This window comes from Trachemys scripta, chromosome 3, assembly GCF_013100865.1.
Source record: "Trachemys scripta elegans isolate TJP31775 chromosome 3, CAS_Tse_1.0, whole genome shotgun sequence".
In the NCBI taxonomy this organism is placed as follows: Eukaryota; Metazoa; Chordata; order Testudines; family Emydidae; genus Trachemys; species Trachemys scripta.
Window position 1 is genome coordinate 6,574,170 of NC_048300.1, and position 25,242 is coordinate 6,599,411.

Consider the following 25,242-nt stretch of genomic DNA (forward strand, 5'->3'; position numbering starts at 1 on the left):
TCTCCTGTGTAACTGCCTAGGAGTAATTGACAGTTGTGCCCTTTTTGGTCAATTCTTGAAGAAAAAAATTCTCACTCGTTTGTAGACTAAACTAAAATTATTGTTGAGCTAAAACTAACATATAAAGCAGAAGACTGAACTCAGGAAAAAGGAGCAGGAGTCATTTATTTGGATAATGGCACATGGAAAATAAGAACCGCTCCACTCTCATTCACTGGGGTAAAACATTAGGGCTATAAACCCTCATATTTCAGGGCATGAACCAACCACTTGCTGAAGGAAGGGGTGTTAGAAAGAAGCTTTCCTGGAGGGTATAATAGTCCACTATGACTATAGGATTCCCTGAAGCAGCTGGTACTGCCCCCTGTCAGACTGGACACAGATTTAGATGGACCACTGGTCTGATTCAGTATGGCAATTCCAGGAGTTTGGAGGGTGGTTCCTCCAAACTCCCGATATTCACTCCATGAGTGAAAATGAGGGATTTAAAAAGCATTTTCTAATAAAATAATATCATCCAAAATATACTTCAGCATTTTGGAGGATGGGCTACAGAGCACATTTTTACATTTGGATGATAAGAACTGATGCTAGAATCTGCCCTGTTCAAACAGTGGAAGCACTGAATGTCCTAGAAAAATAACTGGAGTACTCTGCCTCAAATGGATTTTCCACAAACTACAGTGTGACTGTCACATTTAATATTACAATACAATAGCACCAAGAGGCAGTTTTCTACATCTTTCAAACAAGTAGATATAATTCAGTATTTAATGAAAAATATATTTCCTCAGTCTCAATCAAGTTGAAATCACTTCTAAAATCTAGTTGTAATGACTGTTATGCAGGTAAGTGAATTATATTTGTGTGTTTCTATGGTGACTACTAATGTAAAATAATTAAGTAGGAAGAAAAATGAGGAGAAAACTACTTCCTCTTTTAAGGATTAGGGGGTTTATAAATTGATTCAATCTAGTTATTTTTAGTACATGTAACCTTTGCAAACAATGGTAGAAAATTGTGAATATATTAAATTAAATTGTATTAAAAGGTCTCTGCATTGACCAGGAGACTTTCTTTATCAACTGCTGATATGAAAATTAAAACTTAGCTTTGTTAAGCTTATACTACATTAATATAAAAATATGTAAAATGTGATGCTGAGTACTAGCTCCTTTGATTCTTTGAGTTCTTAATGGTTCTTATGTGGCAGTACTCAAGTTTCATGAATCTGAAAGTTCCAATTATATTGTCTTCAAGACCAGTACTCCTAAATATCACACAAACAGATCTTGTGAGAACTCTTAATTAGAACACAGCTGGAATAAGGCTTACTGCTGAGAAGTCTTGTCTGTGGAACTCTCTCGGAGCTGTAAAGGTAAATTGTCAAGGATTCAATTAATTTTTGTATGAAAAATGCTGTACAAATGGGAAGGATTCTCTAGTGGTTAAGGTGCTGGACTGGAACTCAGAAGATGTGGGTTCAACTCCGAGCTTTGTTACAGACTTCTTGTGTGACGTTGGTCAAGTCACTTGATCTCACTGTACCTCAATTCTTCATTTGTAAAATGGGGATACTACTACTTCTTTTCTCCCACCCTTTGTCTGTCTTGTCTATTTAGACTGTAAGCTTGTCAGGGACCGTCTCTTCCTTTTGTGTGCACTGCCTAGCATAATGGGGCACTGGAAGCAGCTAGGCTCTCTAGATGGTACTATAATATAAATTAGTAACAACACTGCAAGAGTCATATGCATAACACAGTTACACAGTTTAGTAAGTAACAGCACCTGGTGAGAAACAGAAAAAAGGGTAACAGCTAAAAAATACATTGGGATAGAGAGTCTAAGGTGCGGTAGGCAGAAGCACCAGAGGAGAAGTTCTTACAGCAACAGGGGATACACTGGCTTGAATGTTAGAAAGAAAGGCATTGCCAGCCCAGAGGAGGGAGTGGGAAAGGGAGCTATTCTGTCAATTGCTTATAACAATGCAATACCATTCATAAAGGGCTTTTATTTCCCCCCCTCTAATGCTATCCAGATATTTCTAATTGTGATATCAACAACAGTGGTAGTAAAAATACAAAACCCTGAACTCAGCTCTTAGCAGGCAGAGAGTCATTAAAATGGCAATATTTTTTTCCATTATTTTGTTTCTGTAATGAATACTTTGCTGTGAGGATTCTATTCAGAATCTGGCATCTAAAACTTATTTTGGTTTTAAAAAAGCTTTTCAACACACATTTAAGCATTTTTAATCTGCCTGAAAATGCACTCATATGGAAAAGATATTCATATCGCCAAGATATGAAAATTATACAAACATTTTCTTTAAGAAGAGTGTTCCAAGAACAATGACAATAAGGAGGGTAGACATAAAATTAGACCTCTTTTACTTTAATAGATTGTATGTGCTGTAGGAGAACGGGATTCTTGTTTTGTTTTTATTCATGGGATAAACTTGTTTATTTCTCCATCCATTGAATAAACATAATTTATTATTAATCTTTGATCTTCTCACCTGAATTCTGCTCAACCACGTCATCATTACACTAGGACTGCTACTAATCCTGTCAAGCAACTTTCACACAGCCAAATTTTTGTTTAAGAAAATATCCTATCACAAAAAATGTCTCTTTGTCCCCATCTGTGGCAGCTAAGAACAGATGAGTGCAAGGACCAAAAATGACCTTGGTTTCTGGTCCAAACCTTGCAATATTTGGTCCTGGAGCAGTGATGGTTTTAAGTTCTGAGCCATAAGGATTTCATGAGCCATAAGGATTAGAAATGAGGGTGGAGAACTATAAATTAACCAGACCGGAAGCAGCATTTGTATTTAGCCTTGGCAGGTCACAAGGTAATGGACATTAAAATCTCAACAGTCTAATTCGAGGTTAGAAAGTATTAGCTATTAAAAATATTAGTACTCGTTCTCTGACTCTGCCTGCACAATTGATTTGCTTTGGTTTGGACAACTTATAATAATCATGGCAATTTGGTTTGCAGCTTTCTGATCTAGACTCAGACTCATAGACTTTAAGGTCAGAAAGGACCATTATGATCATCTAGTCTGACCTCCCGCATGATGCAGGACACAAAGCCATCCCAACCCCTTTCCCTTGACTCTGCTGTTGAAGTCCCCAAATCCTGTGGTTTAGAGACTTCAAGTAGCAGAGAATCCTCCAGCTAGCGACCCCTGCCCCATGCTGCGGAGGAAGGCGAAAAACCTCCAGGGCCTCTGCCAATCTACCCTGGAGGAAAATTCCTTCCCGACTCCAAATATGGCGATCAGTAGAACCCCGAGCATGTAGGCAAGATTCTCCAGCCAGACCCTCATTGGCCATTGATACTATTTACCAGCGATGGCACGCTGTTCATTTGACTAAAATCATGTTATCCCATTAAACCATTCCCTCTATAAACTTATCTAGCTTAATCTTAAAGCCAGACAGGTCCTTCGCCCCCACCGTTTCCCTCGGAAGGCTGTTCCAATATTTCACCCCTCTGACGGTTAGAAACCTTCGTCTAATTTCAAGCCTAAACTTCCCCACGGCCAGTTTATATCCATTCGTTCTCGTGTCCACATTAGTACTGAGCTGAAATAATTCCTCTCCCTCCCTGGTATTTATTCCTCTGATATATTTAAAGAGAGCAATCACATCCCCCTTCAGCCTTCTTTTGGTTAGGCTAAACAAACCGAGCTCCTCGAGTCTCCTTTCATACGACAGGTTTTCCATTCCTCTGATCATCCTAGTGGCCCTTCTCTGTACCCGTTCCAGTTTGAGTTTACAAACTACAGTGATTGCCTATGCCCCTAGTGGGACTTCTGGGAGGCAGGGATTACTGGAGTGCAGCACACTCCAGTCAGGCCCTCTCCCTACCCCCATACCAGGGGCTGCAAGGGAAATGGTGTAGGACGGAGGTGAGTAAACTATGGCCCGCGGGCCACATCTGGCCTGCGGGACCGTCCTGCCCGCCCCCCGAGCTCCTGGCCCAGGAGGCTGTTCCCCCGCCCCCGCAGCCTCAGCTTACTTGCTCTACCGCCAGTGCAATGCTCTGGGCGGCGGCGCTGTGAGCTCCTGGGGCAGCGCAGCTGCAGAGTCCGGCCTGACCCGGTCTCTGTGCTGCGTTGTGGCGTGGCCCGGCTCTAGCCGGGCGGTGCGGCTGTAGCGCCGCAACCAGCCACCGGTGCTCCAGGCAGTGTGGTAAGGGGGCACGGAGCAGAGGGGGTTGGATAGAGGGCAGGGGAGTTCGGGGTGGTGGTCAGGGGGCGGGGGTTGGGTAAACTATGTGGATAGGGGTTGGGGCGGTCGGGGGGGAACAGGGAGTTGAATGGGGACAGGAGTCCTGGGGTGGCAGTCAGGAAGGAGGGGGGGTTGGATGGGGCAGCTGGGGGCAGTCAAGGGCAGGGGTTCCGGGGGCAGTCTGGGGACAGGGAGAAGGGTGTGTGTGGATGGGGCAGGGGTCCCGGGGGGAGGCGGGGACAGATAGGAGGTGGGGACCGGGCCACGACCCCCTCCCCTAACTGGCCTCCATACAATTTACGAAACCCGATGCGGCCCTCAGGCCAAAAAGTTTGCCCATCCCTGGTGTAGGAGCTAGATATGGCATCTCTGTGCTTCCTGAAGACTCCCAAATGCCAGGATAAATCCTCAAAGAAAGATCTGAGGGCGTCTACAGAAGCTGAGTGGGGCTCTGGTTTGAGCCCATTATGTATGTTCCAACTTAGTTCTGAAAATAATACCATAATGAAATGAAATGAAAGAAGTGTACATCTCTCTCTCTGGTACTATACTGATAGTATTGTGAAGGAATGGCACTAAATGTTTTGCCAGCCAGGGTGGAAAAGATTCTTAGCACCACTCTTCTGGAGAAGCTGATAAAAAAACAACAACCCAAATACAATTCCTCCCCCTCCCCCCCCCAAAAAAAAACCCCTCAAAAACCACAGGGCCAGCCAATCAGTGAAGCAAACACAAACAAACAAAAAATGGCCAAGCGGCACAGCGGTATGACCCCCCCACCACTATAACCAGCCCTGGTATTGTGCAGATCTAACTCCAAAGGTCAACAGTACACTGGTTTATATAGAAATGGCTAGAATTTTAAGCCACATATATCTTGACTTTGCAACCAAGTCTAACAACATATGTTCAAAGAGGACTTAGACTCGGTTTAAGCTAAACAGTGTTCTAATATGATTGGCTGGCCAATGCTGACAGAGTCAAAACATGTTCTAGAATAGGCTCTAGGCTTTTAATTTACCTAATCAAGCTGCTAACTTCAAATGCATTTGGAATGTACAAGACATTACTGCCAAGATTCTGCAGGTAGAATACAATGTACTCTCATTGTTCAGTCCTCCTGCGAGACCTTCAGTGGCTGATATATAGGATGTCCTTTCACTCTAAAATTTGTATTTTTAGTTCTCTCTATTGCTAGTGAGGACCTGATTTTCAGAGATGCCTTCGTTTTTGTGGGCACAATTTTGCACCTGCAAACAATTACATTAGTACTTCTGAATTGCTGAATCAATTAATAGGGAGAAATCTACCTCTTTACCTCCACATATCAGACAGTCGTAGATCTGACTACTAATTTTGCATCCATAATTCAAATGCAAACATCAAAATGCAGGTGCAATTATTTGTGGATGCAAAACTGCACCAAAAGAAATAGAAGCTGAGAGTTGAAGCCTCAGTGCCGAATCAAGACCTCTAAAATTAAAAAAGTAGCTTAGTCCCCTCACTGTAGGAAAGCCAGAAAAATTTAAAAACTTACCAAAAAATCAGTGTTTCTAGAAAGGAGATTCCAACATTTGATGCACCAACCACCACAATTCTAGCATTGAGAGACACTTTAGGCTCTAGCGTCAGCTTTCGATTTATGTGGTTCAAGGCATAGCTTAACTGTAAAAGAAACCAAAAACAAGACATATATACATACATACAAACCCAGGAGAAACCAGCTAAGAATCATTAGAACGTTAGTAATGCATTATCTTCCGTTTTTCTAAAACTATTGTTATGGCTTATCAACATGACCAACATTATGAATTGCCCCAGGCATACCACAAATCAACCTAGTGGCTGAACACTGCTCAGTAAGTATGCACGTGTTTAACATGCTACAGAAAAGTTCTAGAACTTAATGTTCCAACTTCTCTTGGAGAAGAGGTTATGGAGTATTTGCTGGAGGTTAGAGACTGAACTTTGAGAGTTTTCTATAATTTATTAACATTCACCTAGCACCTAGGAGCATATGTTCATATAATCTTTTCTTTATTTTTATGCTTTCTGGAGCAGTTGTTTTAGATTTTACCTTTTTGTAATTCATGGGAATATCTTTACCTGAAACATAAATTTAATATAGTTTTAATGTTTTGGATTTTTCTGTGTTCAAGCAGCACACTGAGGAATGGCTTCTAAAATCATTTTTCCAAATAAAGAAAATTTAGACTGAGGGCTAGATCCTCAGCTGGCAGAAATCAGCTCATCTTCACTGATTTCAATGGAGCTATGCCAATTTACACCAACTGAAGATCTGGTCAGTAGACTTTAAAAAATTAATTCATAGTTTCTCATGTTCCCTTCTTCCTAAAGTATACACTGATTGAGACAGTAAAACTTGGTATAGTCATCTTTACTGGTGTCCTTTGGTTTCTCTAACCAACAGAGGGCGCCAGAAAATATGTGAGAGAGGAGTCAAGAGATAATAATGCATTTGACAGAAAATCTCTGCAATGTGCTATATAGAGTTTTCAGTTTTCTCATGGAAGGCAAAGAGGCTGTTTCCATTTTGAAGCATTACACACTTTGCATTTTAGTTATTGCTTTGGGTTGCACAAACTTCACATGTCACAGAATGCATAATTGTAAATTCACATGTGCATTGAAGGGAGAAATAGGAATCAGAACTACTTTTATTATTCATCAGACACTCTTCTCTTGCTCTACATTTCTGCAGACACACTTATTCAGGATGCAATCTAAAACTTCTAACAGGTTTCCTTCTATTACCTCTAGGAGACAAGCGGGGAAAAACAACATTTATTCTTCGAAATAAATTATTCTTACAAAGATTTCTATGGATTTAGATTAGAGAATTTTTCCCTTTATATAAATTAGTTGACACAATAGCTTGATGTGTTAAAAATCAAGCCTCAACAAACAAGGTGACTTTAAAGAGGCTGGCCATGCCAGGAACTACAAACATGTGAAAGGTTTGGAAAAATCTTTTGTACCACACAAGGGTATTTTATAATCTTTGAAATCCAGAGATAAATGTATGTTAAATTCATGTTTTTGCCCTTCCACTTTTTTTTTTTTTTTTTTACTGCCAGATAAATGTTCCTCCAACTGTATTTTTTTATGGTACAATGATGACATCCAGTGGCCAGTTAGTTTAATCTCAATTATGGGATTTCCCTAAGAATATTCCAGAAGATATTCTAGGAAGTTTGCTCGAATCCTAATCAGAATAGTAATCACCACAGATGTCAAACGTATCAAATCTAGCACATCTTCATATGATTCCAAACTATTTAGCTGCTATCCATGTTTAGAGAAATGGTCTGATTTATAAGGACTTGACTATGAAGAAGACTGCCACAAAGTCAGAACTTTTGATTTACTGAGTATTTCACAAATTTCTGCTTACCATTTTAAACAATTTAACTCAAAAATAGTAATATTTCACCTACTTAGACATTTGTTTTAGCAAGATTTGTTATAATAAACTCCATGTTTAAGGGAAATGATTTTATGAAAATGAAAATATATAATGTTTCAACATTTCAGAAGTTTGAATGCATTTATAATGTGACAAAAAGTGAAAATCTTTTGAAAGGAAATTCGAGAAAACAGGAAACAAAAGTTCAAATTATTAGTGGAATGTCTTTACAGCAGAGTTTTGTTTTAAAAAAAATAAAATGTGCATATTTATACCTTTCTGCAATATGAAAAATGTAATATTTCAGGGTCCAACCCAGCAAGTGCTCTACATGGAACTCCCACCGGACTTCAGTGGCTCTACACATGGGCGACTGCAGTCAGGGCCTTGGACTGTAAATTGCAACTGCTACGATTCCTGATCAGGAACCCCTTGACTCTTTAAATATACTTTAAGCGACTCTGTGAACTTGAAATCTGGTCAGTTTCAAAAAAATGAATTAAAGGTAGCTTCAGGTATTACATCTATGAGTCACTCTGACAATTTTTGTGGTTGTACAATCACATTTTTAAAAACAGTTTCTTTTTGCTTTGTGAAAGACCCAGACAAACAAGGGAAACTCACTAAGGCTAGGTCTACACTACCCGCCTGAATCGGCGGGTAGAAATCAACCTCTCGGGGATCGATTTATCGCATCCCATCGGGACGCGACAATCGATCCCCGAATCGACGCTCTTACTCCACCAGCGGAGGTGGGAGTAAGCGCTGTCGACGGGAAGCCGCGGAGGTCGATTTTGCCCCCGTCCTCACAGCGGGGTAAGTCGGCTACAATACGTCGAATTCAGCTACGCTATTCACGTAGCTGAATTTGCATATCTTAAATCGACTCCCCCCTGTAGTGTAGATGTAGCCTAAGGTTCTACTACCAGATAGGGGCAGATCCTCAGCGGTGATAACTGTCACAACTCCACTGAAGTCAATGGAGCTATGACAATTATGAGCTATGACAATCTGACGATCTGCCCCCTGATAAGTAGCCCCATTGATTCTGATGGGAATGCTCACATATTTAAAGTTAAGCGCATATTAAGGTATTTGTAGGGATTGAGGCCTAATTAATAATAGAGGAGAGAATCAGCTGAACGATCTATTCAGAACATGTTGTCAGATGCACAAAGTAAACAAATTGAAAAAATAGAGAAAAACATTCTTCTAACCTCATTCAGCTGTTACTTTAGGTGTTATTTTTACTAATAGTGGAGGTGGGGGGCATTTCAGGCTATGAATTAAAACTATGAATTTTAAGTTGGTGGTGTTCCTTTAGTTATTTGAACCAACAGTTGCATTATATAGCAGTGTGACCTAGTGAATAGAGCACTGGACTGGGATTCAGGACACCTGGGTTCTATTTCCAACTCTACCACTGGTCTACAGATGACCTTGGGCAGACCACAGCGCCACTCTGTGCCTCAGTTTCCCCTTCTGTAAAATGGGAATAATGATTCTGACCCCCTTTGTGAAGTACTTGAGACCTACTGATGAAAAGCGTTATATAAGAGCTAGGTATTATTGCAACAAAAAGTTTAAAGCAATAAACATATAAATGGTGATTAAAACTGCTTTTCAATTTTCATCTACATTTTTTCACCCAAAATACTGTTTGGATGTTCTGATACACATGCTTCTATTCTCACATTTAAAGTACTTTGTCCCATATCTTCAAAGACATTTAGGCACCTACTTCCATGGGACTTAGGCACCTAAATAGTTTTGATAATCTAGATCTTTCTGACTTGCAGACAATGTTAGAGAGCGGGGGTGAAATCCTGGCTCCAATGAAGTCAGTAGTTTTGTCATTTACTTCAACGAGGCCAATATTTCACCCCAGTTTGGGAGGGCCTGGATGTTACACACCACTGTACTTTCTGTTACATTGAAATTTAAAAAGGTCAGGCCTGAGAATGGTCTATGCAGGACTGTATCATTTTAGAATAATTCTATGGTCCGCAGAACTCTGGGAATAAGCTAGGCATGCTTGTGTGTGCAGTGAGTTATCTGTGCTTTGCAAGCACGGACAGTGGAAGGCTTTCTCCAATGTGAGTCACTGATCATTGATTGAGCAGCAGTTTTCTAAAAAGCATTGCCTTCTGGGAGAAATGATTAGAAACGTATTTACTGAAATGTGGCTTTTAAACAAAACTAATAAGGTGGTAAAAGCACATGAGGACATGAGAAACTTCTGCAAATGTATCCAATCAACCAACACAACGAGATAGGAATGTCAGCAGCTAATGAGATCAAAACCCAACATGCCTTACAGCAAGGCCTAAATTCAAATGTTCTCTTCCACAACAGTGCTGTTATTTTCAAAAAAATGTAGCCCAACAACGAAATATAAAGCAGTAATGCAATTTGCTGGGGAAGAGTTGTACCTAATTTGTGAAATGGCTCCTGTATCAATGATACAAAGGCAGCATATGAGCACAATATTACCGTTTTTGTTCACCATACAATAGACCCAACACCAACATCTGTCGTGCTTCAGAAACACCTTTCTAACGCTAAGCTAACGGCCCCAGGGAGTTCGGAATTAGGTGAATTGGTCCCAGAATACCACCCTGTTTTAACAAAACGTCAGGACAAATGACTACATATGTTCGTGTACTAGGGTCTAGAAATCCCATACTGAGCATAGATAGAGGGAGGAGGAGAGCCTCTCTTGTTTACAAGCAAGCAGCTTGATCACACCCCCGCGCGGCTGTCAGAGCTGCCAATCATGGAGGCAGGCACCCACAGCTGCAGCCAATAGAGAAAACAAAGCCTGCTATAAAGGGGAGAGTCCAGTGAAGGAGGAGGAGACAGAAAGACCTGGGACAGCAAAGGGTGACAGCCCTGTATCAGGCTGCTTCCAATAAAACAGACAGGAGCCTGAAGCACACTGCTAGCCCTAAAATTGAAGGGCTGCTAGATGTAATTGGAGGTCAGGGTCCACAAACTCCCCTGACAGGACAAACTCAGTCAGGAGAAGCAGAGATCTCTTGAAAGATCATACCAGGGAGCAGTTACAACGTGGTACCAAAAGTGGGGTTGCAGTTAACCATCCATGCAGAAATGGGAAACCAAAAAAACCAAAATTAAACAGAACAAAACTTCCCTCCTTTCCCCTCTCCCCGCCATATATATACAAGAGAACTATGGAGGTGAATCAGCGACTGCAATGGCTGGCTGACTCACAAGCACAACAAGAGAGACAACAACAGCTGTTTGAACAGATGGCAGCCCATCAGCAACAGTTGTTGCAAAGGGTGGCAGAACTGGTGCCGGCTCCTACCCCTCAGAGTTCCAGTCCTACAGAGACTACATCCCCCACAACTCAGGGAACCACTCCGACCCTGCTGCTCCCCAAGATGATGACAGATGATGACCCAGAATCATTCCTGGTAACCTTTGAGAGGATAGCCATGGGTTCCCACTGGCCTCCATCCCAGTGGGCAATCCAGCTCGTCCCACTCCTCAGCAGGAAAGCCCAGGCAGCATTCCGGGGGCTTGATGACATGGTGACCCAGGACTATGAGCAAGTCAAGGCAGCCATATTGGACAGGTCAGACATAGATGAAGAGACCGAGCACCACTGTTTTTGCCACAAGCACTACCCCCACCTCCAAGGCATGACCATGGACGATCGCCCAAAGACTTGAGGACTTCTGCTGGTGCTGGCTAAAGCCAGAGTCTTGGACAGGACCCCAGATAGGGGAACTCATAGTTATGGAGCAGTTCATACAGATTCTTCCACCAGCTGGCCAAGACTAGGTTTGTAAATCCCGACTGGTAACCCTAGTGGAGGCCATCTACTTGATGGAGAACGATATAGCTGCTCAAGCCATTTGGGGACCCTCATCAGAGAAAATAACTGCTCCAGACACATTGGAGAAGGAAATGGCTGAGAATTCAAGACTGGTGGCTCCTCATGGGTAAACATCAAGAAAACATAGATAGCTGACTAGTTGATGGACAGGATGGGGGTACTCAAACACCTCAAGGTCCGTGGGTAAGACTTCCCTGCAACAGTAGGCTCACACCTTTAAGTGTTCCACCAACGCCTCGCCCCATGCATCTGCAGAAACAAGGGCCCAGTGAAACTCAGAAAGAGGGTAACCCAGCCATTAGAAAATAAGGAAGACACAACAGCCTGTTACTCCTGTAGACAACAGGACACAGATTTCATGACTGTCCCCACATGGAGTGTAACTTTGGACAGGTCTTGACTGGAGAGGATAGGGCCTGGAAGAAAAGCCCAGGGAAACTCACAATCCTAGTGAAAATAGAGGGTCAAAAGACACTGGTCCTTGTGGACTCGGGCTGTGATCAGACATTTATCCAGGAATGGATAGCTGAAGCAGTAGGGAGAGTCGAAAAATGGGAAATCCCCATTACATGTATCCACGGAGATATTTTACGGTATCCCAGCATGACAATAAGACTGACTGTTGATGAGAGTATGCATGTCTCCAGACCTCTCCACCCTGTGATATTAGCTCAAGACTGGCCATATTTCCCAGAGCTCTTGCAGAAGCTTCCCTTAACACAGGAGCCTGAGAAAGACACCTCAGAAGAGATGTTAGGGATTTTGTTCCCTTTTAAGGACCCTGACCTTCTTACCTCCTGGCAAAAAAATCCTGGAAAGAAAAATGGATAGCAAGGAAAGAGTGGAGAGAGGTAAGAGAAACAATCCCTTCCATAGCATAATAGAGACTACAGACACTGGAGCTGATGCTGGTGGGACAGAAGACCCCAGAGAAGGGCCACCCGTGGGCCCAAACACAACACCCCCTCCACAACCGAACCTGGAGAAGCTAACCAGACTCTTGGATTTCTGTGTGGAGCAAAGGAAATGACAAGACTTTGAGCCAAGCCTTTGAACAAGTAGTCACGATAGATGATGAAGAGGTGGATCCCTAAAGGCATGGCAGTACTTCCATTTTGCCCTTAAGGCAGACTTCTTGTTATATCTCGTAGACCAAGACAAGCAGACACAAGAGATAAGAACAACTGCTACAACCTTGGGTATATCACTGAGAATTTCTGCATCTGGCATACGCAACCCAATGTGTGGGACATCTTGGGAAGGACAAGACGCAGTCTAGAATCCTGGTCTGGTACTTTTGGCCAGGGGTCTTTAAGGAAGTCAAGAATTTCTGTGCATCATGTCCTGAATGACAATCTTAACGGCCCCTAAGGAAATCCTGCAGGCACCACTAGTACCCTTCCCCTTGGTGGGGACTCCCTTTGAAAGAACAGGAATTGACCTGATAGGCCCCCTAGAGAAGAGCGTCTCTGGACATCAGCTTATACTTTTTACTATAGATCATGCCACCGGATAGCCGCAAGCCATGCCACTCTGGACTACAAATGACAAGACTATTGCTAATGAGCTGCTGAAGGTCTCTGTAGGGGTAGGAGTTCCCAAAGACAAATTTCATATCCCGTCTGATGAAATTATGGGAATTATTAAAGCATTACACACATCTGTGTACCACCTGCAGACAGACAGCCTTGTAGATTTGATCAGACACTCAAGAGGATGCTCCACAAATTCATTTCCCGGGATCCTCAACATGGGATTAACAATTCCCAGCCTTCCTCTTCAAACATTAGAAAAATGCCCTAAGCCTCAACACTGAGAGCTAAAAACATGTTGTAAAGTTACATGACAGGTTGGCCGCTATGGGAGAACATGCTAGAGAAAATTCTCAAGGAAGCACAGGAACAACAACAGTAGAATAAAGGGACATGGATGTGCGTGTTTCAACTGGGCGACAGAGTCCTGTTACTTCTTCCAAGATCAGAAGTTAATGGCCAAGTGGCAAGGCCCTTGTGAGGTGATAAAGTGGGGCCCTAGAAAGCCAGGAAAAATCTTTTCATCACACCATATCCTGAGGAACTGGACCAAGTTAATGACTGCCTAAAGAAAGCTCAGTACCCCTCCCAAAGAACCTAAACCATAAGCAAAAGGAACAGGTGCTCCAATGGTGACTGCTTTCCCACAGGTAGTCTCAGCTCTCCCCAGGGAGATGTTCTCGGCACACTGCATTAATCCAAAATCAAGAACAGTAATACAGGAAGGGCTCTGACCAATTCCCAACAAATTAAGGGGGACCACTGAGAAAGAGATCAGAATCATGTTTGAACTTGGGGTGATAGAAGAATCCCAGAATGACTGGAGGAGACCGATTTTTGCTGGTCCCAGAGCCAGATGGCTCGTTACGTTTTTGTACAGATTTCAGAAAAGTGAACACAGTTTCTAAATTTGATGCCTACCCCATGCCATGAGTGGATGGACTCTTATACCAACTGCAAGAAGCCCGCTTTGGATTTGACAAAGGGGTATTGGCAGATCCCCTTAGCACCGGATTCCCAGGAGAAGGCGGCTTTTTCTATGCCGCTTGACCCATTTCATTTTAAGACCACGCCCTTTGGGTTACATGGGGTGGCGACCATTTTTTAACATTGATGGACCAATTACTCCAACTGCGGAGTCAATAAGTGGTGGCATACTTGGACGATGTAGTTATCTATAGCAAGGACTGGGACTCCCATCTGGACAAAGTAGCCACCATTCTCCGATCACTGAGAGAAGCTGGGTTAGCTGCAAATCCTATTAAATGTACAATAGTAAAGGAAAAAACCGGTTACCTGGAACACAGAGTCAGCGGAGGACAAGTCCGCCCCTTGGTGGATAAAGATCATGCCTTACAGGCATACAAGATCCCCATGACCAAAAGGCAAATGCTTGCCTTCCTAGGCTCACCTGGTTACTACCGCCACCGGTTCATACCCCAATCCACCACCATAGCAGTCCTGCTAATTGACAATGCTGCCCCAAGACAGATGCTATGGTCACCAACCCGCAAAAGTGCCTTTCAAAAACTCAAAACCATGCTCTGCAGACACCCAGTGCCTTATAGCCTGAACTTCGAAAAAGAACTTGTACTACAAACAGGTGCATTGGAGGTAGGACTGGGGCAGTCTGTTCTCAAGACGTAAATGGAGAATACCACCCAATAGTATATATCAGCTGGAAACACTTCCCTTGTGAAAAAGTATACTCAGTGATAGAAAAAGAGTGTTTGGTTGCCAACTGAGCCTGTGGTACTACATCCTAGGAAATGAGTTGGCACTAGTTACTGATCATGCTCCCTTATGCTGGCTAAATGTGATGAAAGAGACAAAGCTGAGGATCATGAGATGGTACCTGTCACTACAACTAAAGGCCTTTGAGATACAGCACCAGGCAGGAAGCTTGTATCGTAATGCCAATTTTCTGTCCAGGGAAGTAGCCTACATCAGCCCAGGCCAGGCCTTGGCTTTGCAGGGGAGGATATGTAATGGGGTCCACAAACCCCATACTGAGCATAGATAGAGAGGGGAGGAGAGTCTTTTCTGTTTACAAGCAAACAGCTTGATCACACCCCCACGCAGCAGCCAGAGCTGCCAAGCTTGGAGGCAGGCACCCACAGCTGCAACCAACAGAGAAAACAAGACCTGCTATAAAGGGGAGAGTAGAGAGGAGAAGGCAGAAAGGCCTGGGACAGCAAAGGGATGACAGCCCTTCATCAGACTGCTTCTAAGAAAATAGCCAGAAGCCCAAAGCAGACTGCCAGCCCTAAAATTGAAGAGCTGCTAGACGTAATTGTAGGTGAGGGTCCAGGAACTGCTATGACCAAGAGCAAACTAAGGAGGATCAGTCAGAAGAAGCAGAGACCCTTCGAAAGATTATATCACGAGACGGTGAAGTTCCCCAGAGGAACAACCAGACATCACCTTAGATAGGTCAAGAGTGAGCTCCAACTTGTTTATTTTTGTATCCATTTGTTAAATAAAACAGCAACCATTAACTACAGTAAGGCACAGAACAATTATTACCACTATTAGAAAAGGAATATGCAGCTCAGAAATAACATTTTCTTTTATTAGGATGGGGTTTTTGTATTTTTTCTACTACTCTTGTCCCTGAAAGCATGTACTACTGTACCATCTGTCACGTTGCTTCCACCTGGGAGGGCAGAGTGCCTATCTGCTGCTTCAGTTGCAACTGCTGACAAAGGTGACTTTTCTTGATTGAACTGTGTGGGGGTTGATTTTGCATGTGGACAGCCAATTCCATCCACTTAGAAGACTGCATACTTCACCTCCATTAAAAATGCTTGCTCAACTTGCACTGTACTCAAGTGAAAATGCAAATCCTGTCTGTAAATCATGTCTCAGGCTCATGGACTCACAGCACAACATATGCCTGAGCCGGCAACTTCTACAGTAGTAAACATTTTTTCCTCTCACGTAGATACCATCAATGAAAATGGTTTGCCTTCTGCTTTTCTGATATAATCTGATTTGCTTTTGGGGCCATATTTTCAAAGCAGGGTGTGATAAGTGCACCAGCAAACATCACCCTATTTTGTGTGTGCCAAATCCCATGCTTGGCCAAATAGAGTAGATAGGTATGCTTGTGAACATGAGGGGCTTGGGAAGCAGACTCAGGGGGAAGTGTTTTAACAGGTGCACCATCTATTTGGCCCGGCTTTTAAAATTTGACCCATGGTATATTTAGAATATGCCTAAAAACATTTTTCCTGAAATAATATTTATTTGGGACCACATTACATCTTAATTTAAACAGATTAAACAATGAAAAACATGTTAACATTGTAGACAATTTAGACGAAGCATATGAACCAGCACAAAAATGAAAAGGTGGGGAGTAAATATTGGGATAGATGATTTTGTTGCTTTGTTGTAAAAGGAAATTGTGTGGCTTTTTGAATCAGATACTAAGAAACACATCCTAGTAAACAATGAAATAATGTACCAAGGGACAGTTTTATGGCACAGTCACTAGAATTGTCCAAGAGAAGACTAGATACAACAAAACTTAAGGATTTAAGGCTTGATCCGTAAGGTGCTAAGCACTCTGGCCTGATCCAGCAAAAAGCATTTTAGCACTTGCTTAATTTTAAGCACCTGAGTAGTCCCATTGAATCCAGTGGTATTGCTCGGGTACTTATAGTTAACGTGTTTGAATGCTTTGTTGGATCAGGGCTAGAGTCCTCAGTATCTTGCTGGACTGAGTCCTGAGTGTGAAGTAAAATCTGAATTATTAAAAGAGGCTGCAGTAGATGACCTATGAGGATTTTCCCAGCCCAATGATCTATGGCTCTATGCATGTCCACTAGACTCTACGTGCTTTTCTTTTAATTTTCTATTTATTACTGAGAAATCTGGGGGGAAAAAATCCACTGATTATACAGAACTGAAAACTCTCTACTCTGCTATATGGACTCTGCTACTGTAAAATCAAAATGGGAGTACAAAGTGACTAACAAGCCTATTCCTAGAATTGTGCTGAGGTCAACAATGGTGGTGCATGAACAAGGAAATGAACAAACAGAGCTATTTTAATTTCAAGCTCCATTTGAAACACAAGAAATGGAAAATAAAAATCAATGTTTGCCAAGGAGCTATGCACAAACACTACTGTAAGAGGCAAGCTTTTAAGACAACATATCAATGGAGATTAAAAAAAAAATCACATTATTAAAAGTAGCATTAGAAAGTATATGTAAGTGTTCCTTTCAAAGCTGTGTCCAAACAAACATAGTTCTATACATACATTTAAAACATGAAGGGAACAGAAAATAAAGCCATTTGGAGATGGAGAAAACAGCACAAACAAATTGTTGTATTCTTTATAAAAGAATACGTATTTACCACTGTAACTGGGTTCTTTGAAACAATTGCCTGCCTGGCTAATAACACCACCACCTAAGCTCTCATATAAGCTCTGTGATGGGACACACAAACCCCACACTGGAGAGCAAGAGGTTAAGGAACAGCTTTGGCAGTTGTGCACCTTCTACAAGATCTTTTCATTCATAAACCTCAAAGGATGTAAGTATTATCCCCATTTTACAGATGAGGAAAGTAGAGCCCCACTTTAGGTGAAGTCTGGGTCCTCAGAATTTACTGAAAAACATTGTCCACTGGACCACGTACACACCCTGCCTATGTCTTCATGCCCCATTTTCCCTTCAATTGCTATTCACTATGGATTTCAACAGAGTAGGGAAGGAGGGTGGGTGTAGATCATCCTGAAGAATCACAGTTACTAGGGCAATTAACTGTTCTTTTTTCTTAGAGCAGGAACAGTCCCCAAGCCCAGAGGAGGAGGGTCTGATGAGTCTTTGAATAAAGATGGCAAGACTGTTCTCCCAGACAGAGCATCTGAAGAGGAGGCTAGGCCCTATTAGTAATGCTGAGCGAAGGTATGGATGGAACATCATGATACAGCTTGCATAGAGCAAAATCTATTTGACAGGCAGTTGAGGCTGCCTTAGATCCAGTGGATGTGCTCTGATGCCAGCTGGTATCAGAATAACTACTAGTCCATAGCAAAAGAGTATTATAAAATAATAACTAGCTCTTATATAGTGCTTTTCAGCAGTAGATCTCAAAGTACTGTACAAAGGGGTCAGTATCATTTCCCTCATTTTACATATGGGGAAACCGAGGCACGGGGAAGTTCAATAACTTGCCCAGGGTCACCCAGCAGGCCAGTGATACGCCTTGGAATAGAACCCAGGTCTCCTGAGTCCCAGTCTAGTGCTTTATCCACAGTCTGATTCTTTTGGACGGTCTTCTGGATTGGGATTGATTGGCCCCCAGTGCCCCATACGCTTCAAGCTTTCTAGCTGTTAGCTGTGGAATGGATTAGTCCTGTTCAGATAGTAGTTCAGAGCTTTCTTAATACCTAGAAGTTGTCGCTTAGGCTCTCCTGGAAATGAATGGGGCTGAGGAAAATATAGGTAGACCTATAGATTGGTGTAGATGGAAATCACAAGCCACCATTGAGAAGAATACATGGTGTGGTGAATGACCAGCTTATCCTTATGGAACACCGTGTATGGTAGATTAATCAGCTATTATTGCCAGCTTTCAGACTCTCCGGGTTGATATGATACAAGAAATATTTTGACAAGGGTTCAAATGTGGCGTTCAATTCATTTGTCCAAGGACATGGATAGCTTCAGAACACAGGTAAAACATGAAGTAGGGCCTTAAAAAACATCTCATCACTGTGGGATCAAAGAATACAGTATAGTCCTGTAATAGAGAATGAAAGACCAAACTTGTAAGCCAGGGGAATTCTCATTGGTCTTAGGGAGAGACCAAATTGTCTGAGGTGAAGCAGGTAGTTCAGAAGGAGTGGAATGAAAGACTGATGAAGAGCAGGTCCTTTTTGCCTTGCCCAGATAGAAAAACCACTTCCATCTCATAGAGATTTCTTGTTGAAAGTTTCCTGTTTCCCAGCAGAATTTTCTGAACTTCTACAGAGTAATCACAGTCCAAGTTGCTCAGGCAGACAGTATCTAGAATGCCCAAAGACCTCAGAGGTGAAAGGCAATGATGGACCTCCTAGTTCCAAAGTTTCACTCCCAGGACAGAGGTCTCTAATATGCCCCACCCTATCAGCAGATATAATAAATGGTGTTGATACTGTCCATTCAAATCTAAAGGTGCCTTTCAGTCAAGGAAAGAATTCCTGACAGGTCAGGTTGAGTACTCGCAATTCCAAGACATTTATGTGATGCTTAATCTGTGTCCAGAGGCCACAGATTGTGAGCTGATACAGGTATGTTTCCCAGTCTACTCTTGAAGCATCTATCATCAACACAACTGCCAGTGGAGTCAGAATGTAGGGTATGCCCCTGTAAAAAGGTTCTGGTTTTGACCATCATAAAAGGGAGAACACAAACACAGCACGAACAGTGACAAGTTGGTCCTTACCACCGAGGTGAGGCGATGAAATATTCTCCAATAGCAATGCAATGGTCTCAATTGGACAGATGTGCAAAAGGCCTAATAGTCTGAAACAAAATCTGACCGTTTAAAAACCGATTTACACTAGCTGTGGATCTGATCCATTAATAAAGGGCTCCATCAGCTTCCAAATTCTGACAGAGCACGCCTTGATCCAATGGAGAAATAGCCATTTACTATTTTGCAGTGGGTAGATCTTTTAACCTAGGAGTCCCAAAAGCATGGCGAATGGATCCATTGGTAATTTCACTTTTGTTACATCCATTACAAGATTTAAAATCTCTGTGCTTTGGAGACATTCCCACCAAATATGGAAAAGGTACCTTACATTCCACACTCTCCAACAGCCAGCTGATACTCTATTAGCAGTACCCCCAGTTAAAGAAAATCTGCAGATATAACTTATGATTTTATTTTTCCCTTACACATATGGAAGACAAAGCTGCCTTATACCAGCCCAGTGCTGAAGGGGAATTTCCTTATCTTTTCCCAGCTACTCATGAAATTACATTTGCCTTCCATATCTAGTTTGATAAAGTCACTGTGTCACTTTTAAATGACGCCTTTTGAGACTCTACAGTTGATTATCACCTTTTCTATGGGTGGTGTCTTGAAGCCTGGCCTTTCTTTGGGGTTTCAAATACAATGTGCCCATTGTGCACAATTCAATACGGCTATCTTCTCTACATTAAAAGTTCTTTGTAGTGTGGCTGGGCCCAACATTTCCCCCCCTAAATTAATGGTCCTACTCTTCGCAGGCCCATTTTTAAAAAAAGGTTTCTAGTGTCTCCTGAAAGGAAACTTGGGTTTGAGCTAATCATCTTAGAGAAGCATGGCAAGGCTGGCTTTCACTCTGGGTTTCCCCCAGGTTTTAAGGTAAGGGAAACTTCTGACTGGGAGCCCTTTTTTCAACAGGTCTCATCTGTTTTTGTAAGAAAGCCATTGACCGTACAGAGATAGTGAACTCTTTCTGCTCCATCTTTATCCATGGTTTATTGCTATTCCAATTTACACCATACAAGTATTTTTTAAAAGATATTTTTCTGCTAAGATTCAAGGACCTTATAAAAATGGTAACAATGAAGAATTTTAACTTGTATGAGATACCCTCAAAGATGGGATTGGTGGAGGGGTCTTGTTTAGCAGGGCTTTTTTAAGAGTCCAAGTATAGGTGGGGAAAAATCTGGGATGCTGGGTTTGGTGAATCCAGGTTTTGAAACCCAAAAAGTTATGTGGATCAGGAACTGAAAGGAAGGCTCAAAGAAAGCCATGCCTGGTTGTGCTTTTATGTATTACAAGGGCCAGATCCTTAGCTTGTGTAAATTAACATAGCTCTTTTATAACCTGACTTCGGTAGAATTATAGTGATTTACTCCAGATGGGGATCTGGTCTCAAATATGCAACAGTAAAGCTGGGGCTTGCAGGAAATTACTATGGGCTCTACTGTTTGTAGCATCTCTGCAGCACTGCTGAAAGGCTTCCTAACTCTCCCCTCCACAATCCTTTTCAAGAAGCTGACTTTAATATGCTGAAAGTGTACATAGTGGGAGAGGGGGAGTGGATATGCACTGCCCTTCTGTATGGCATGGACTCCTATAAGAACACTCTGAGCTCTGCACAGCTTGCACCAAAAAGAGATTAATTTCAGTTACTCCCTAAAAAAAATAACAGTTGGCATGGACATCCCATTTCCTTGCAGGGACAAATAAGCCAATGCTGATACTGCTTACTGGTGGCACTGACTGATCCTGGGAGCCAATCCAAGATGTTGCCTTTGATTAATCAGTCATCTGAGGAGGAGAGAAACATCTTCCATCTTGTGTAGAAATGCAGGTACGGCTGCTAAGCATTTATAAACACACAATGCTGACTGTAGCCCAAAGGGCAGTTATTTCTAATTGTCAGTGCTTTTCTCCTAGCAGAAATGCAAATTGCGTAATACACGCAGAGGCTAGACTGTATCCTTAGGAGCGTGTAATTGTCCACAACATCCAGAGAGCATCGCTGTCACATTCCTCTAGTAGAGGCATGTATCAGAGACACTGTGCTCTGGCAGTGTCATTGCTGCGGTGATTGCCTGGCTGCAGGCCACTCAGAGGTAGCACTGCAGAGCAGTAGGCTGCTCAGATGGCACGCTATTATGCGCCAAGCTGCTCCGGGGGAGTGCTGCATGGTGCGTGGTTTCTCTCAGGCAGTGAGCACATGATGCTAGATTGTTCCAAGAGGACAGCTAGAGATGTGGCCTATCTGAGGAGGCAAAGTATGGCACTGAGCCTTTCAGAGTTGTGTTGTTTCATGCCAGCCTACTTGGAGATGGCAGCAGGAGGTTGGTCTCCTGTACAGAGAAAGCACACTTCAGAGAGGTTGCCATGAACACCATTAAACTGGGGCACTCTTCGGTGCTCCTCTCTGCTTTGGGCAGTGTACTGGTGACCAGCACTGGACAGACATACGTTTCTGTGCTTCAGGTGGTGGCCTTAATGACAGCCTCATAAGTAACTTTCCTCAGCACAGTGGATGTTTACTATAGCAACCCTTCATCTGCTGCTTCTCCATGGCTCCTAAGTGCTTGGTGAGGGGAGTAACCGCCCATCTTCCTCTCAATGTCAGCTACACTGTGCTCCATTTACTCATCAGTGCTGGCCTTCCATGTGCCAGCAGTTCAAACAAGACCAGCTCTCTTGACCCATTCACCAAGTGAATCTAGTTCACCACGGGTATTAGTTTTCTGCCTTGTCGTATATTCAAGGAAGAGCAACCACAGTGCCTCAGTTCTTCCACCATTTGCTGGATCAGCTCCTCAAGGCACAGCTGCATCAGAGTCATAGAGAGACTAGCAGCTGCATCTCTTTAGCTGGAGCAGAACACACTGTCTGCAGGTGTGCAGGCATTTCCTGATTAGTCACACTCCGGGAACACGGATCCAAGAGTGAAGATGGTCAACGAACAGGTCAAATGGGGAGAACCCTGTGGACTCTTGGGGGGGACCTCCCTATAAGCATATAATAGACAGGGTAAAATTTCATCCTGGTCCTGGGCCCTCCTGTTTGCATACATTCCTAGCATGGATTTCAGTGTTCCATGGAATGACTCGACCAAACCAGTTGTCTGGATGATATGGGGCATCCTTTAGTTGTTTCACTCCACACAATTTCCATAATTCTCAGAATAACTTGGGATATGAACTTTGACCTACGATCTGATAAAATCTCTTTAGGGAAACCCACTCTGCTGAAAATAATGAAAAGAGCTTTTGCCACAGCGTCAACCTCTATGTTAGACAGAGCCACTGCTTCTGGATATCTAGTGGCAAAATCCATTAAAACAAAGATATATTTCTTCCCCCTTTGGGTAGGACGAGGCATAGGGCCCACAATGTCCACGTCTACCCAGAAAAATGCCTCTTGTATCATAGAGATGGGGTGTAGGGTAACTTTCTAGGGTTCTGCTGATCTCTTTCTCTTCTGACATAAGTCACAAGTTCTGCAATATTCTCTTACATTATTCTGTATTCCTGGCCAGTAAAAATTCCTTTTTAATCTCTCATAGGTCCTCTGTGTTCCTAAGTGACCAGGAAAAAGGCAGTCATAGTCCAGGAATATTAACTCTCCATGGTGCTAGGCACGCATAACTAATTGCTTGTAAGATTTCCCAGGGCTTTTATCTTTCCCCATGGGAGCTTTCCTGTAAAATCTGCTTCCTATTCAAAAAACCTTGCCCCATTTCCCTTCCCCTTGCACTTTCTAGAGTAGGGTCTGCCCTCTGCTGATCTGCAAAATGCTGGCAAGATGGGCTTTAACTCCTCCCCATCAGCCCTGAGGGCATGCTACTTTCCTCGACTATGCAAGAGTTGGTTTCTTTGTACCATTCCCTTTTGGGATTACAGAATAATATTTCTTTTTACTATGGGTTACAATTTTAACAGCTTTAGTCGTAGTTAATACATCATTTCCCACCAGAATACAATCCAACAACCAATCCTCCACACTCCAAATGCACGTTAGCTAAAGGCACAAGAGTTTTATACTGTATTTTCCCAATGCCAGGAGTTCCACACTTTGTTCCTGAAGAAAATCACACTCCCTGACGATACTTTCTCTGAACAGAGAAATCTGGTCTCTCCAACTTAGGCAATCTTTGCTATTCACCTGGGCAACTTTAATAAATTCCATGTCCATCTCCAATGAGATGGACCTCACAGAATTAATCTGGGGCCCCTCCAAGCAATCTCATCAAAAAAAGATACCAAATTAGTTTGACAGGATTTATTTTGCATAAACCCACATTGATGTGCATCAGTTACATTACCCTCCTTTAATCAAGTCCCATATTAGCCACTCCATTATCTTGCCTAGGATCTATGTCAGCCTGACAGGCCAATAATTTACCCTTTTAAAAAACTGCCACAACATTAGCTTTCTTCCTGTTCTTTGGAACTTCCCTCGTGCTTCATGACTTGTTGAAAATCAGCATTAACAGTCCAGCGAGGAATGGAGGAATGGAAAGTGTTATCACTGTCATAAGATGAGACCATATCATCTGTTTATTCCCCCAAAACAGAACAGGAACATTTATTGAACGCTTCTGCCTCTTCTGTATTATTATTGATAATTCTACCATTTCCATCTAGCAGTGGACCAATACCACTGTCAGGATTCTTTTTGTTCCTAATATATTTTTAAAATTCCTGCTTATTGTCTTAAAGTGTGCTGAGGACCTGTAGCACCAGTTGAAATCAACAGGTGAGGAACATTAATTGAGACAAAGGTAGACTGTTAATTGAGGTAGAATGTTAATTCAGACAGAAAGGTGGCAGTATCTGCTGAGGAAAAGATATGGGCCCTGATCTTGCAGGCTGCTCCCTGCAGGTTGACCCCTATGCCCATGCAGAGCCTCATTGAGGTCAACAGTACTTTAGATGGTCACAGGATTCTGCCTGCAAGGAATAGCTCGCAAGATCAAGACCTGCGTGAGGATATGACTGTTACCAAGATGTCAGAAAGGACAGTGAGAGTAAAGAGAGAAGCTCTCTGTATTGTTGAAGCCTTGTTCTTAGTATTAATTTATACGGCCACTAGTTAAGTAGCTGAGCTGAAAATGCGTTTTTTAAACCAAAGCTTGTCCTTTATTGGAAACCTCCTAAGTCTAAGAGCCTGATCCAAAACTCAGTGAGATGGAAAGACTCCCACTGACTTTGGCTCAGGCCTTACATGAGCATGGAAAATAACATTCCCTGGCAGAGCCAGGGTCTATGCAGCTGGAGAGAAATGTCATGGATGACTTAGACTCGGCTACAAAAAAATATCTCTAGTGTTTCATGTGTATTTCACATGGTTCTTGTGCAACCAAAACAGCACACATAGGGCATCAGTCTTTGGCCACATTTCCTTCATGCAGCTTAAAACCTTGAAATAAAACTAAATAAGGTCAGCTATAAATACAAAATAATATAAACAGAGCAGATTTTCTCTCCAGAGCTCGCTATCCTGGCTATCCTGGCAAACACTCTCTCCCCTGAAAGAAACTCGGACTCGTTAAGGTTCTGAGACTACGCAGACTCAGTTGCACCTTACTGCCTCAGCTCAGAGAGGCACTAATAGATAGGACTGTAAACATACTGCTGGGCTTTAACTCAGAAAATTCCACAGTGCTGTCTGGCTCAGCAGGGTCTCCCCATAGGGGCTGCTTTGGAGAGAGAT

The 25,242-nt window shown here is 42.7% G+C and overlaps 1 protein-coding gene across 1 annotated transcript in view; it reads right to left on the reverse strand.

Annotated features, from left to right (window-relative positions):
* CFAP61 (cilia and flagella associated protein 61) overlaps positions 1-25,242 on the reverse strand; it is a 182,367-nt gene that overhangs the window by 96,588 nt on the left and 60,537 nt on the right. Inside the window, exon 18 of the mRNA XM_034764040.1 lies at positions 5,779-5,906. Within this exon, the coding sequence (XP_034619931.1) occupies positions 5,779-5,906 (128 nt within the window). The remainder of the gene's footprint in view (positions 1-5,778; positions 5,907-25,242) is intronic.